Source organism: Pteropus alecto, unplaced genomic scaffold (genome assembly GCF_000325575.1).
Source record: "Pteropus alecto unplaced genomic scaffold, ASM32557v1 scaffold39, whole genome shotgun sequence".
Classification (NCBI taxonomy): Eukaryota; Metazoa; Chordata; class Mammalia; order Chiroptera; family Pteropodidae; genus Pteropus; species Pteropus alecto.
Genome location: NW_006443568.1, coordinates 7,342,697 through 7,355,796, shown reverse-complemented (window position 1 = coordinate 7,355,796; position 13,100 = coordinate 7,342,697). Strand labels below are relative to the sequence as shown.

Below are 13,100 nucleotides of genomic sequence, written 5' to 3'. Positions count from 1 at the left end.
TATACTGTAAAGGTCTATCCCCTGCACTAGGCTAAGGAGCTAGGGGGCCAGCCTACATCTCTCCTGGGCATCCTTAGTCTCAAGCATACATGAGGCACCTAATAAGTATTCCCTGAATGAGACTCTTGGGCTAACGGACAGAAGGTCAGGTGATAAAGGAGACATCCCAAAATCTCTAGTTCTCTGCTTTGAGTGAGTGGATCATGAGGCAAACACCCAAAAGTCACATACTGTTAAACTCTTCTCTTTGAATTAAACTATTTTAAAGGGTGCACTTCTAAGCTTCATCTCAGGAAGCTTCATCTAAGGCACCCTGACCCCAGGCCTAGGTCAAGACCTTAGTTACATTCTCATGACACCTCACACGTGTCTTCTTTAGCACACTGATCACTATTGTGGGATTATTGGTTTAATGCAGGATCCCTCATCAGTGGCACTACAGCATTTTGGGCTGGATAATTCTGTTGAGGGAGGCTGCTCTGTACACTGTAAGATGTTTTAGCAGCATCGCTGACCTCTACCCACTAGATGCCAGTAGCACCCTCTCCAATATGCAGCCAAAAATGTCTCCAGACATTATGAAATGTCCCCCGGGGGTAAAATGACCTCAGGTTTAGAACCACCGGTGTAACATGTCTCCTCAGTGAGAACGGATGTTCCATGGGGTGGTCCCGTCTCCTGAGACCACATTTCCTTGGTTTCTCAGCATGGCACTCACTCCCACGCACGGCGGATCCTCCTCCTGCCTCAGACTGCGCTGGGCACCACTTGAGAATGAGTCAAACCTTCCTTTTTCAGAAGATTCTCCTCTGTGAGCTTGGGCAGCTTGAGGGCAGAAATCGTGTCTCACTGGCTTTTGTACCTGCCAGGCCCACCCCCGCTTTGCCTTCAGGGTATCAGGAAATGATTACTAGGGACGAATGGAGGACAGGCAAGAAGGGGGACTTCTTAGTCCTGGGAGATGACAGGTGTGCGGTGATAGTCCTTTTCGACAGAGATGACTTCTACTGGTTTTTGTCTGTTGTGTTTAAGAAGTTTAGACTTTATTAGATATCCCGAGGCTGACCCTGGGGAAAGCCTTGGTTGGCTTCACAGCTCTTCTAGTGGGAACAGACATTGAGGAGAGGAGCAGCCTGGGGAATGTCAAGAGCCTTGACTGAGGAGCCAAAACGTGTCCTGCTGACCCGTCCCGCCCCCACACCCTTCTGCCCCCTGCCCCGCACTTTGCTCTGGCTCCTCTGGGATTATTATCACATGATGAAAATCTGCTTTGACGATGTGAAGGGATGCATTGCGGTTTCCAAGGCATGGTTGTAGTCCTGCAGTGGGACCTCGGAGCAGGTGGGGGCTGTGAGCTTGCCTTGGTGGACGAGGTGGCACAGTGTAAGGATCAGCTCCTTAAAATGGTCTGTGGGAGGTCAGAGGAAGTTAGACAGGGGAGCAGCAGAGCTTGGCAGAATGGCACCTGTGTCACCCCCACTGGCAGGAGCTAGTGCTGAGCTCCAGGAAAGCCTTGAGAGCCCAGGGCTTGGCCACAGATAGGGCGGCTGTGGAGGTAGCCTCGTCTCCATCTGTGTTCAGGACAGCGAGGCCAGGGTGGGGACAGAGGAACATGGGGAGTGGCCCTAGGAGCTGACAGGCAGGCAGAATAGTGGCTACAATGGCTCAGACCCACAGAACCTGATTGGGGTGCAACCCGGAGTCCTGAATGGTGGGAGGGGCAGGATTACTTCGAGGTAGGGGAGCCAGAAGAGGCACAGGAAGGGAGGTGGGTGTGCCTGGCACACCAGTTGATGTGGAACAGATGAACTTTGCTCAGGGAAAGGACCTCTCCCTGAGGGCTCAAGGCTGGTGCTCTTAGAACCCCACAAGTTGAGATCACCAACATCCCCTTCCGCTAAGGACCCTATATGGTACAGGAAGATGAGAAGTGAAGGCATCGGCTGGGAAATATTTTTTCATAGACATCAATTCATTCAACATTCAAATCTAATTATATCCCCCTGCTTAAAACACTTCAATGGTTCTTGCCTTTATGATAGAGTCTGAACTCCTTAAAAAGGTCATAACCAATCTGTCTGGCTTCCCACTCTGATGGGCTTTGGCATGTGCTATTTTTTCTGCCTGAAACACCCCATTCACGCCACCCTTTTCCTCTTCTTCACTTTGATAACTCCATGTTATTCTTCAGTCTTAGCTTGGTGGGGGTCACTCCCTGGGGAGCCAGTCCTCCAGGAGAGGAAGAACAGTGTACTGGCTCAGGTTCTGGGGTCAGAGAGACTGGCTGTTCACGTTATGGCTGCACCATTCCCTAGGTGGGGTGACTCTGGGCCAGCTACTTAACCACTATGAACCTCAGTTTCCTCTTTTGTCATTAGGGCTAACAATAGTTTAAACTATTATCACATTTAACTGAGGGAGGGGGTGTTAGGTAACTTGCTCAGGTTCCACAGCTAGGTTAGGCAGAACCTCTAACCAGAAATGGTAGAAGCAGGATTTGAACACAGGCAAGCTGGCTCCAGAGTTTGTTCTCTTTACTCGGGGCGGGGTCTGCGTTGTTCAATGCTGTGCCCACAAGGACTAGCCCACTTTAGCCCAATAAGTATTTGCAGACTGGCTAGAGTTAGAGGCTGTTTTCTTTTACCCTGTTGTGGGGATGGGGGTCCGATCACCTCTCCAGGGCACAGAGTGGCTGGTCACTTCTGCAGTAGGCACTGGCCTTTTGTATGACCCTTGGCAACGGGGCCATCATCCACTCACCTGTACTGTGGTCCTTCTTCCACTGGGATAGCCAAAAGCCCCGAAGTTTGACATCTTTAAAAATGAACACGCTCTGTGGACACAGGAAGGACATACTGGGGCTCTGAGGGCAAGAACTTCAGGTACCACTTAAGGTACACATTCTTCCCCCCAGTGACAGGGGCACTGCCTGCACTGAGACAACTGTGGTGTCTGAGACCATCTCCAGGCCTGCCTTCCCCACCAGCTTACCACAGAAGCGATGACGGGCTGCTTGGCCATGCCCCCGTAGGTCACCATGGTTCCTCCGGGCCTGAAGAATCAGAGAGGTCAGGGTGGGTGCAGGCAGATTCGGAGCCCTTCTGGAACCTGCCACGGTGGTTCTATTGCAAGCCTGGAGCCTAAACTTGCTTTCAGAATCCCTGGGAAGGGTCCAAAAATACGGATTCCAAGGCCTGGCCCCAGACTTAATGAACCAGGAGGGAAGGATCTATATTCAAAACAACCCTTCGTCCAGACGACCTACATGTTTGGGCAGGATTGGGACCCATTGATTTCACCACCCAGTCAGGCTTTGATGAGGGGTTGCAACAAAGCCTGCTCTACTGAGAAAAGCTCAAGACCCGAGTTCAGTCGGCTCTACTCCACTCACAGGTATGCAACTATGGGCATGGCATTGACATAGGGCCAGATCGCCTGTCTTCCTCACATGCTCGTGCGAAGGATCAATGAGATGAAACAGCTATAGGCTAAGGAATGGTGTGGCTGGTCTAGAGGATGATGGCAATTGTCCTTTTGCTGCAGCAGGGGCCTTGCCAGGACCTGCTGCCTGAAACCCACAGCCAACCCAGCAGTCAAACGGGAGAGAGGATCATATAATTTTTAAAAGCTAACAAGCTAGGCCTTCACATGCTTGACTTACCCTTTGTTCCCGTCCCTACTACCTGGCTCTTTCTGGAGTTTGCTGATCAGGGATGAGTGAGGCTCACTTTGAGATAACACAAGGGAGACTTTGTAAACTACAAAAATGGAAGAAGTGCAAGGCAGGTAACTTTTTGTCCCTGAGGCTTTAGTCTTAAGTTCCCTTCAACTGCTACTTGTTCTAGAAAGTAGCACCTGGGGGTATGGAGCTCTTCTTTCCTGTATCCCCACTGTGTTTTGTCTAGTCAGAATTGATAACTTTTACTGGGCATTTTACTATGTGCCAGGCACAGGCCCGAGCATTGCACGTGCATTGGCTTAGTGAAGCCTCCGAGTAACCCCCAGGGGGCATTTTATTACCCTTATTTTGCAGATAAGAAAACTGAAGCCTGTCCCTCATTTGTATAGTGATTAGTGCGTCTCCTCAGTGTCCCTCAGACTAAACAGCTGAGCTAGAAAGGGTTTATATCCCCCCATTTTACAGGTGAAGAGACTGAGGCCTGGTTAGTTTTTCATGTATGGCCTAACTTTTCATAGGTCCGCAGCTAGGAAGTAGCAGAGCTGGGACCGGAACCCAGCCTTTTGGACTCCAATGCCTATGCTGTAACCTCTGGAAAAGGTTTCCTCCTCCAGGTGACATGGGATTGCAATCTGCCCTGGAGGTTACCCGGAGTAGGACTGGAGAGGTTTGTTCACAATACCTCAGGGTCAAGTCTGGCTCTGCTGCTTCCTAAACCTTGGGCAGGTAGGTAATCACCCTCCTGGGCCGTGTACAAACAGGGATGGAACAGTGGCCCTCGCCTAGGTGGTTATGGGAGGGGTACATCAAGCACTCTGCACAAAGTCCTGTGCACGGTAACGCTCAGTGAGTGTTATCACAGCTCTTTTAGCACATGACCCATCTTCCCACTACCCTGTGAGTTCTAGAGGGTTCCCTCAGTGTCTCAGCCAATTCTGAATCCAGTAGCTAGTAAGTGCTAGCAAATATGTGTCAACAAATGCTGTTTAGGAGATTCCTGCTTTAGCTGGGAAGTGTCCTTTTGGCTGTTCTTCAGCTTGATAAGTTTATAATAAAAGAAAAAAAAATGAAAGACATGTACTGTTAACACTGTCAGCAGAGCTTCTCCCCCTTGGTAGTGGGATGATAGGTAATTTTTGTGCTTAATTTTTCCTTTGTACTTTAATATGCTTTCAAAACGTTTTGTATTAAACACAATGTTACCTCTAAAATTAGAATCTATTTTTAAAAGCTAATAAAAAATTTAAAAGCTAATAAGCTAGGACTTAGTGACTTTTTAAGATGCCTCCAGGTTATGAATGTTTACCACTCCCCTATCACAGAGAGCCTCGCAGTCTACTTCCGGGGTCCCCTGGAAAAACAAAGCTGGATGGGCCTCTTGGTCACCAATAAAAAAGGTGGTTGAGAAAGGAAGTATCCAGATAACTAGGACATGACTGTGGTCCCAGTTTCCTACTTGGGGTCATGCTGACTTGGCCTTGGCTCGCCTTGGCCATTGGGACTGGTCACTTGATGGTCCCCCCACCTAAAGGCCTGGAGAGCGCTGGCAAACTGGACTTGCAGGGCCAGGTGACTTACGCCAAGCGCTGCAGCAGCTCGGTGGAGCTTTTCCCACCGACGCAGTTGAGAGCAAGCCGGGGCCGGGGCACATCCTGGAAAACAAGGAAACTGCAGTGAGGGAGTTCCACATGGGCCCTGAAGCTGCTACAAACAGCACCTCCCTGCCCCAAGTGCTGTGTCAGAAGGAGGGAGTAGAGAAAAAAGATGTTCATGCCTTCGAATTCTCTTTTTTCTCTGCCTGGGAAGGGCCTTTTCTTTACCAACCCAATCCCGCTATCTGGTTAGGAATTTCGTCCAAAAGTCACCTCCTCTGGGAAAGAACAGACAAAGGGCACCTACAGTCTGTTTGGAAGGACTTCATTTCCCTGACTGCATCTCTTTTCAGCACTTAGAATTCAGTTTATATTAGATGTGCTGATCTACTGCTTCGTAAATGTTCTCAAGAGGTGTGGCTCTCAAATGAGTGTGTGTTTGGTCCCTCCAGAGTTCAGTGCGAAGGGGCTGAGATGTGGTTTGGTCACTTACTAGGTGTGCTAGAGGTTCTGGTCACTTAGAGGTTATGGAAGGTTAAGAGGCTATGAGTTTGGAGAGACCTGGGGCTAGCCCTGATTCTACCGCTTACAACGGTGTGGTCTCGGTCAACTCCTTTATCTTCTCTGAGTCTTGGTTTCCTCATCTATGAAACAGATAGCACCTACTTTGCAGAGCTTTTGTGGGATTATCAGATATAAGGTCTGTGCCTAGGAAATATTACTTCTTTCTTTCTCTTCCCTCTTTGTGCCTCAGTTTCCTCAGGCCCTCTCCCAGCTCTGAGATTCAATTCGCGTCTGCTATGTGGGCTAATGTGGCTCACCACAGATATTCAAAACTGTCAGTCATACAGGGTTTTCTAACCCATCTTCTCTCCTGCCTTCCTTACAGCATCTGGGCACTTGATGCGTGCTGTCCCCTGGCTGAGGGATGGGCTTTATTCTTTCATGAAGAGACAAAGGGAGGATGTGAAGAGGAACAAAGCCAGTCTCCAGCTTTTCTAGTTCAAGGCAACTGTCTTCAGGGAGGTGAGCACGGAATGGAGGTGCAACGTCCCTCATTCTAGGTACCTTAAAGAAGTTTTTCAGCTCAAGTTTTCTTAGCTCTTCTTCTGTGATTACATACTCAGCCCCTAGATTCTTCAGTCTGTCAGTCAGCCTATGGATGTCAGGTCTGGAAACCAAACACAATTTTTGGTCATATCTGCTCACTTTCTCCACCAAAGATTCCTTGGACTCTGCCACTGATGTGAGGTGAATTTCTCTTTGTGGGAAGCTAGGATCGGGTTTAAGCCAAGCCTTAAGCTGGGGCTGGCCACCCAGTTTAATCGTACTCCAGCATTTCTTGGCCTTGGTTTTCTCGCTGGCATGAGAAAGCTAGACTGGGTGATTTCTTTCTTTAAAAAAAAAAAAAAAAATATTATTTTTTGGTGATGTTGGCTAATGAAATCCAGTAAGTTTCAGGTGTATATTTTAACAGTAAGGCATATATATATTGCATTGTGTTAGGCTGAGTGATTTCTATAGCTCTTGCCAGCTCAAGGATGCTAGAAACTATCTGTGCCCAGGGAGAAGTCATTTCACTTCCTGATTTTTTCTACTGAAATGACAAACTCCACATCCTTTCCATCCTCTCTCTTAGCAAGAGGCTCTTCAGAGTGTTGTGCAAACACACTCTATCTAGGAGTGGCTTGAGGCCTCTTTGGCCAAGGCAAACAATAATTTTGTTAGCACAACTGAGGGGATAGAGAACTGAAGCGAGTATCAATTCTCCTGCTAAGACTGGACTTTCATGACAGACATGGCCATACTTGTGGACAGTGAGGTTCAAGGAAACTGGATGATATGATGAAAAGAGAACAAGTCAGGAAGCAGTCTGTTACTGACTTACTTTGTCTCCCTGAGCAAATTGCTTCCTTTCTCTGAAACTTCAGTTTCCTCATCTGTGAAACAAAGTTGACAAACCTGCCCCGTCTCCTTTAATCTGTATTTAGTGTACTTCAAAGTACCACACAAAATGCAAGGGAAAAGGGCCCTCCATTAGACAGTTCACAGAAAGAGTAACACAGTTTACAACATTCCCAAATATGAACTGTGGTTTTGAAAACATGGGGTTATCACAAGTCAAGAGTTTCAAAAACTCCTAATGTTCAGTAATGGCCATCTCCACTTCCTTTCTGCCCTCCTCCTGCATTTCAAAGATCCACAAATCCTATAGCCAAAAGCCACCTGGACTTCATTTCTTGTGGCTGACTCATCCGTGCGCAAGCTGCATCCTGCCCAGAGAGGCTAGCTTATGCAAGGGCGCCATCTGGTGGAGAAGCAGGTTGTGAGGTGGAAAGGCCCAACTCCAGATTTGAGATTCCGCCTCCCCACGCACCTGTCTCGGACCACATTGATGGTCCTCAGGCCCAGGGCTGCGGCGATCTGGATGACTGCTTGCCCTACTCCACTGTTGGATGCATTCTGGATGACAGAATCCCCTGTGGAGCCAGGAAGAGACCAAAGTCAAGCCCTGGAGACCTGTAATAAGTAAAGGGCTTCCAGCCTGAGATCCTATTATATAAAGCAAGAGATGGAATGCTCAGGCTCAAAGGGGACCCAGGATCTGGCTGTTGAGCCTTCTCAGACTTGGAATGTTGCACACTCTTCTCCCAATGACTCCAAACTTCCACAACACCTATGGTGCCTCCTAAGACTCAGCATCTCAGTCTACACTGGATGTAATTTAGACCCTGCTGTGTAAATGATTACATATCCTTTATCATCCTCCTCCAATTTTTATGTCCTAAAGTCTCTGCTTAGGTTATTTTTTTGGTTTGCAATGCTTTTCCCTCTCTCTCTCCCTTTGTTTGAAATTCTATATATCCTTTGAAGCATAGCTCAAATGTGGCTCCCTTCATGAAGCCTTCCCAGATTCTTCCCCCTGTGCTCCCACAGCACTCTGCAGGCATCTTTATTAATATACATGGTCTGCTTTTTCTTATACTTGGTTGTATATAGGTCCATTTGTATGAAGAGCTTGAAGCTTCTTGAGGGGAAGGCCATGCCTTATTTCCTCTCCGTACTGCTTAATAAAAGTGACATGCCTTGAATTGGGATTGGAGCCATATTGGAGAAACTGGCAGCCCCTGAAATAGGGTCCTATAGAAGGTTTGTGGTCTGAGCCAAGAGCTAGCTTTGGAATTAGTCAATGGGGAGGCAGCGTGGCATGTTGGGAAAAATGCAGGCTCTGGAATGAGATGGACTTCAGTGTGGGTCCCAGCTTCACCACTGACTGTAATTGAATGAGATGGGGCAAGTCATGATCTTTTTGAACCGCAGTTTCCTCTCCATAAAATAGGAGTCTTATGAGCACCAATCAGGATGCTCCTGATTAGAGTCAGTGCCGTCATGTCCAAGAAGGTACTCTTGTTACCTCTGAAATGCTATATGGGTTTTAAAAGGCAGCAGGATCTGGTGCTAGAAATGGAGGACTTCCTGGAAGAAGGACACCCATTCTTCTTAGCTGGGGTCAGCATACAGGTTGTCACTCATTAGTGGGTTATGAAACGAATGCAGTATTTTATTTTTTTAGTAAAAATTGAGGAAAATAGAATACAAAAGAGAGTGCATCACAAATAGTAAGGGTAAATATTGTTCAATGAAACTTTGGTTTGTCTATGTACTGAATATCAATGTGTGTAAAGTATAATTCTCACAGTGGGTAGAGACCATAAGTTTAACACTACTCTAGTCCAGGTCACACCAGCCCCAAGGCAGAAAAGTGGAGAGATGAATTGTGGGCATCTGAGGTGGGGTGGTGTCAGAATGCTCTTGTGCTCACCACAGCAGTGGCCCAAATCAGGGGTGGCCTAAAGGGATGAGACACAGATGACCAAAATGTCTGCTGCACTAGGACTCGAGGAAAATCCCTGGTCACACTGCTGGCTTTTCCACTGAAGTTTGCTAGGACTGCTCTGCTATAGCTGTGAGAACCTGCATTTCTCTTTGCAGGAAGCTGGGACTGGACTTCAGCCAGCCTTGGGCAGCAGCAGCCACCAAAGTTTATCAAATTCCAACATCTCTCAGCCTCAGTTTCCTTAGCATGACAAAGCTAGACTGGGTGACTTTCATGGCCCTACCGGCTTGCACATATGCCCACAATGGGGCATGAGAGTCAGTGGGTAACCTCCCATCATTTGGAGGTCAGTTCTGAGGTGGGTTCTGGGAGGGTTGTTAGAGCCCCCGCCCACCTCCCCAGGACTGAGTCCCAGTCACACGCAGTGGGAACCCGCCTTTACTGCCTTCTCTTTCCCGGTCTTGCTCTCCCGATTCCCTCACTCCTACTTCCTGGGATCACCTCCTCAGTCTCAGGCTCTGCTTTCAAGGAACCCCAAATAAACACCTGGCTTTGTCATTTCCTGGCTAAGAGATCTCATGCAAATAATTTACCCCCTCTGGACCTTGGTTTCCTTATTTATAAAAAGGAGGAATAATGAAAGCATTTACTGCACTGTATGCCAGGCCCTGTGCTGTTACATTGCAGTGTTTCAGCTAACCTTCAAACTCTTTATTCTCCATTTTACGGATAAAAAACCTAGTGATTTGAGAGGTCAGCTCACACAGCTAGTGAAAGGTGAAGCCTGGGGCTTGAGCTCGTGAGCAATGCTACCAACTTCACGGCACTGCTCTGACGATTTAATGCATTCAGTGGGGTAATGTGTGTAAAGGCACTTATGTAAACTGGAAAGTGCTGTAGAAATGCTGAGTGGAATTACTAACACTAAGTTCAGCATTTTATTGAAAACACAGGGACTATGTCTATCTTGTCTGGCTTTGTATCCCCAGTGCTTAGCACAGCACGATACGTTTTTGCTGAATGACAGAATTCCATCCCAAGCTCTAGGAATGTGGTCCTTCAGCAGTTTTCCAGAGTGTATTCCTCATGAGGTTTCAGCATGTTTTCTAGGAACCAAGCTAACATCTTTCTAAGCAAAAGTAACAACAACATACTCATCCCGCTTAGGGGGCCCGTCTTCCTCTCCATTAGGTTCCTAAGGGACCAGGACCTCAGGACCAGAATTTGGGTCACACCCCAGTCAGGAGATCCTGGCCTGCTCCTCTCACCTGCAGCTTCTTACCTGGCTGCAGCTGCTCAAAGTCCATCAACATCCTGTAGGCTGTGCAGGGATTGACACTCAGGGTGGCAGCAGTTTGAAGAGGGATGTCACTCGGAACTCTGATCAGTGCTTCCTCGCTGAACACAGCCTCGGTCCGCCAGGTTCCTGAGTCAGGATGAGTCTAGGGCAGTGAGGAAGGACCCTCCCCTCCGCACTCAACCCCAGTCCACCCTCCTCAGTAAATGGGCATCTAGGACAGCAGACTTCAAATAATTCTTAGAGAAAAAGAAAATCTTGAAGTCTTTTTGAATGCCTTTGAGTCTTCATGCTAATTAAGTAAGGTAGATTTTGTCACTGGCACATTTGTTACTGTTAAATTTAGCTAACGTCACCCAGCAGGTGGCTAAGGATCTCAAACTACTGGACTCTGAGGGTGAGAGTAACATGACCACCAGGGCAGGGGAGGCTGAGAAAGCCCCCATTTTCCTACTCAGTTCTCCTTCTTCTCACCTAGGGCAGGTTGACTTGGGGTGAGATTATGGAAAAAAGCATGAAAGTAGAAGTTGAAGGCCTAGGTTTGGACCTGTTAATTTGAGCAAATCCCTAAGTCACTGAGTTTTGGTCACCCTACTATGTGAATGACATTGGCAGGAAGAGCCTAACTGGCCTTTGAGAGCTGCTGTACAAATTAAATAAAATCAAGGAAAGGAAAAAATCCTGTAAACTGGAAAGAAATGGTCATTAACTCCCAGCACACATTCCAGTTCTAGACAAAAGAATTGTAAAATGTCAGTACTGAGAAAGCCCTTAAGAGTATTGAGTTTAACCTCATCATTCAACGGGGCGGGAAACTGGGGAAGTGACTTGACGAAAGTTACCTGGCTAATCGGGGCTGCCTCCCTTCCGTCTACATACCTACTGTGAGCCAGGCACCTGAACAACACAGACGATTACTTACTTTCAGGGAGCTTTCATTCTAATGGAGTAGAATGAATAAAAACAAACAAGCAAACAATAATTATAAATTATAAAAAGATACAGAAACAGTGGAGAGAATTACTTTAGATGGGAATCAGAGACACCTTCTCTGAGGAGGTAACAAGTTAAGAGTTAAAGATTAGAGATGATAGCCACTCAAAGAACATTCTAGGCAGAGAAGAAAGCATATTCAGAGACTCTGAGGCAGGACAGATGTAAGAATGGAACTGGAAGAATACACACTGGAGGGCAGAGGCTGATGGGAAGAGTGATTTGAGATGGGTTGATATGTCATAGGCTAGATGAGTGTTATATAGAATTTCATGATCTTGACCTATAGAAACCACGAGTTATGTTGTAACTCGGTACATAAATACACACACACACACACACACACACACACACACACACTTTATCTATCTCTATCTATCTATCTATCTATCTATCATCTATCATCTATCTGTCTATCTATCTATCTATCTCTGAAGCCAAATTTTCATGGAATAATATTTACCGTATCTTCTTATTCTTTATTCTATTGTTTGATTTTCACAAAAAAGAAATGCTGTTTGCAACTCACTAGATTGATTTAGCTAACAGGTTACAACATGCAGTCTGCAAAACACAGGGCTTAGGGTCATGGCATGGAGAATGAATTTTATTTTAGTGAATGGGAAGGTTCTAAGTAGTTTTAAGATAAGTCTGATGAGGTCGGATTTATGCTTTAAGACCACACAGTTGCTGTGTGGAAAAGATGGTGAGGTGGTGAGGGGTGGAAATGGGGAGGCCCACTCACGAGGCTTTTGCAGGGGCTGTGATGTGAGATGACAATTGTCTAGACCAGGACATCAGCGGTGGGGATGAAGAGAAAGTGATGGATTTGAGTTATCTTTTGAAGACAGAATCAACAGGGGTTGATGAGCACTGAGGGGCCTTTGTCTATGTAAGCAGGATCCCATAAAAAGCAGAGGCGAAGAGGACAGACGTTGGAATCAGACAGACACTTATTTAAGCGCTGGCTCTGCCATGCATTTGCCAGGTCACCTTAGGAAAACTACTTGAAGCTTTGCTGGCTCAGTGTCTGTGATGTCTCAGGGCCCTTGGCCTATACTTCCAAAGCTCTTGAGTGTGCACTCACTATCCAGTTGCTGAGATTCTAACAGTACCTTGGTACTACGTGGCCCAGATATGGGGAGTAGAGGGCAGCCCAGGCGACTACAAATTGTGCTGCAGGAGGGGAGAAACAATGTGGGCTTTAGGAACCAGGAATTTGAGACAGAAGGCAGGAATACTCTTTATTAAAGGCCGTGTCAATCCCAGAGCATATCTTTGGCTGAGAAAATAAGAGGCTGAAAAACTGAAGGATTCCTTTGGAACCCAGGAGGGCCTTTGCGTTCTCTGGGCTTCACTCAGCCTGGTTTTCAAAGCATCATCATCCTCTTCATAATCATCACCCCCTTCATCTTAGCTAACACTTAATGTACTCTACTCTGGCCAAATGCTTAGTACGGCTTTTATGCATGAAATCAAGTGTGTCTTCTAATTCCCCTAGTTGGCACAACAATGAGAACTCGGCCCTTGACATGGGTTTCTGGGACTTGGCAGTCCCTACTCCCCTTCTCGAGAGGACCTGGGTGGGATGGGAGCAGCGCCCACGGTCAGCCCCAAGGGCTTTCATGGCTTTAAAATAGAAACTCTTAGACTTTGCATTTGGAGACACGTGCTTAAAAACTCAGCTCTGCCATCCACTAG

At 47.1% G+C, this 13,100-nt stretch overlaps 1 protein-coding gene across 5 annotated transcripts in view; it reads right to left on the bottom strand.

Moving 5' to 3' along the window:
* Positions 1 to 1,017: 1,017 nt before the first annotated feature.
* The window catches only part of MECR (mitochondrial trans-2-enoyl-CoA reductase), a 29,139-nt gene continuing 17,056 nt past the window's right edge, over positions 1,018 to 13,100 (bottom strand). For 4 of the 5 annotated variants that reach the window (XM_006924324.3, XM_015598901.2, XM_015598903.2 and 1 more), the window contains 7 exons: positions 10,392 to 10,535; positions 7,649 to 7,751; positions 6,340 to 6,442; positions 5,258 to 5,331; positions 2,992 to 3,052; positions 2,761 to 2,833; positions 1,018 to 1,408 (listed from right to left, as the gene is read on the bottom strand). In XM_006924324.3, coding sequence (XP_006924386.1) covers positions 1,251 to 1,408; positions 2,761 to 2,833; positions 2,992 to 3,052; positions 5,258 to 5,331; positions 6,340 to 6,442; positions 7,649 to 7,751; positions 10,392 to 10,535 — 716 coding nt within the window. In that variant the 3' untranslated portion in view covers positions 1,018 to 1,250. Of the gene's footprint in view, positions 1,409 to 2,760; positions 2,834 to 2,991; positions 3,053 to 3,661; positions 3,759 to 5,257; positions 5,332 to 6,339; positions 6,443 to 7,648; positions 7,752 to 10,391; positions 10,536 to 13,100 lie in introns of all 5 variants that reach the window. The other variant, XM_015598900.2, reaches the window with a different exon arrangement.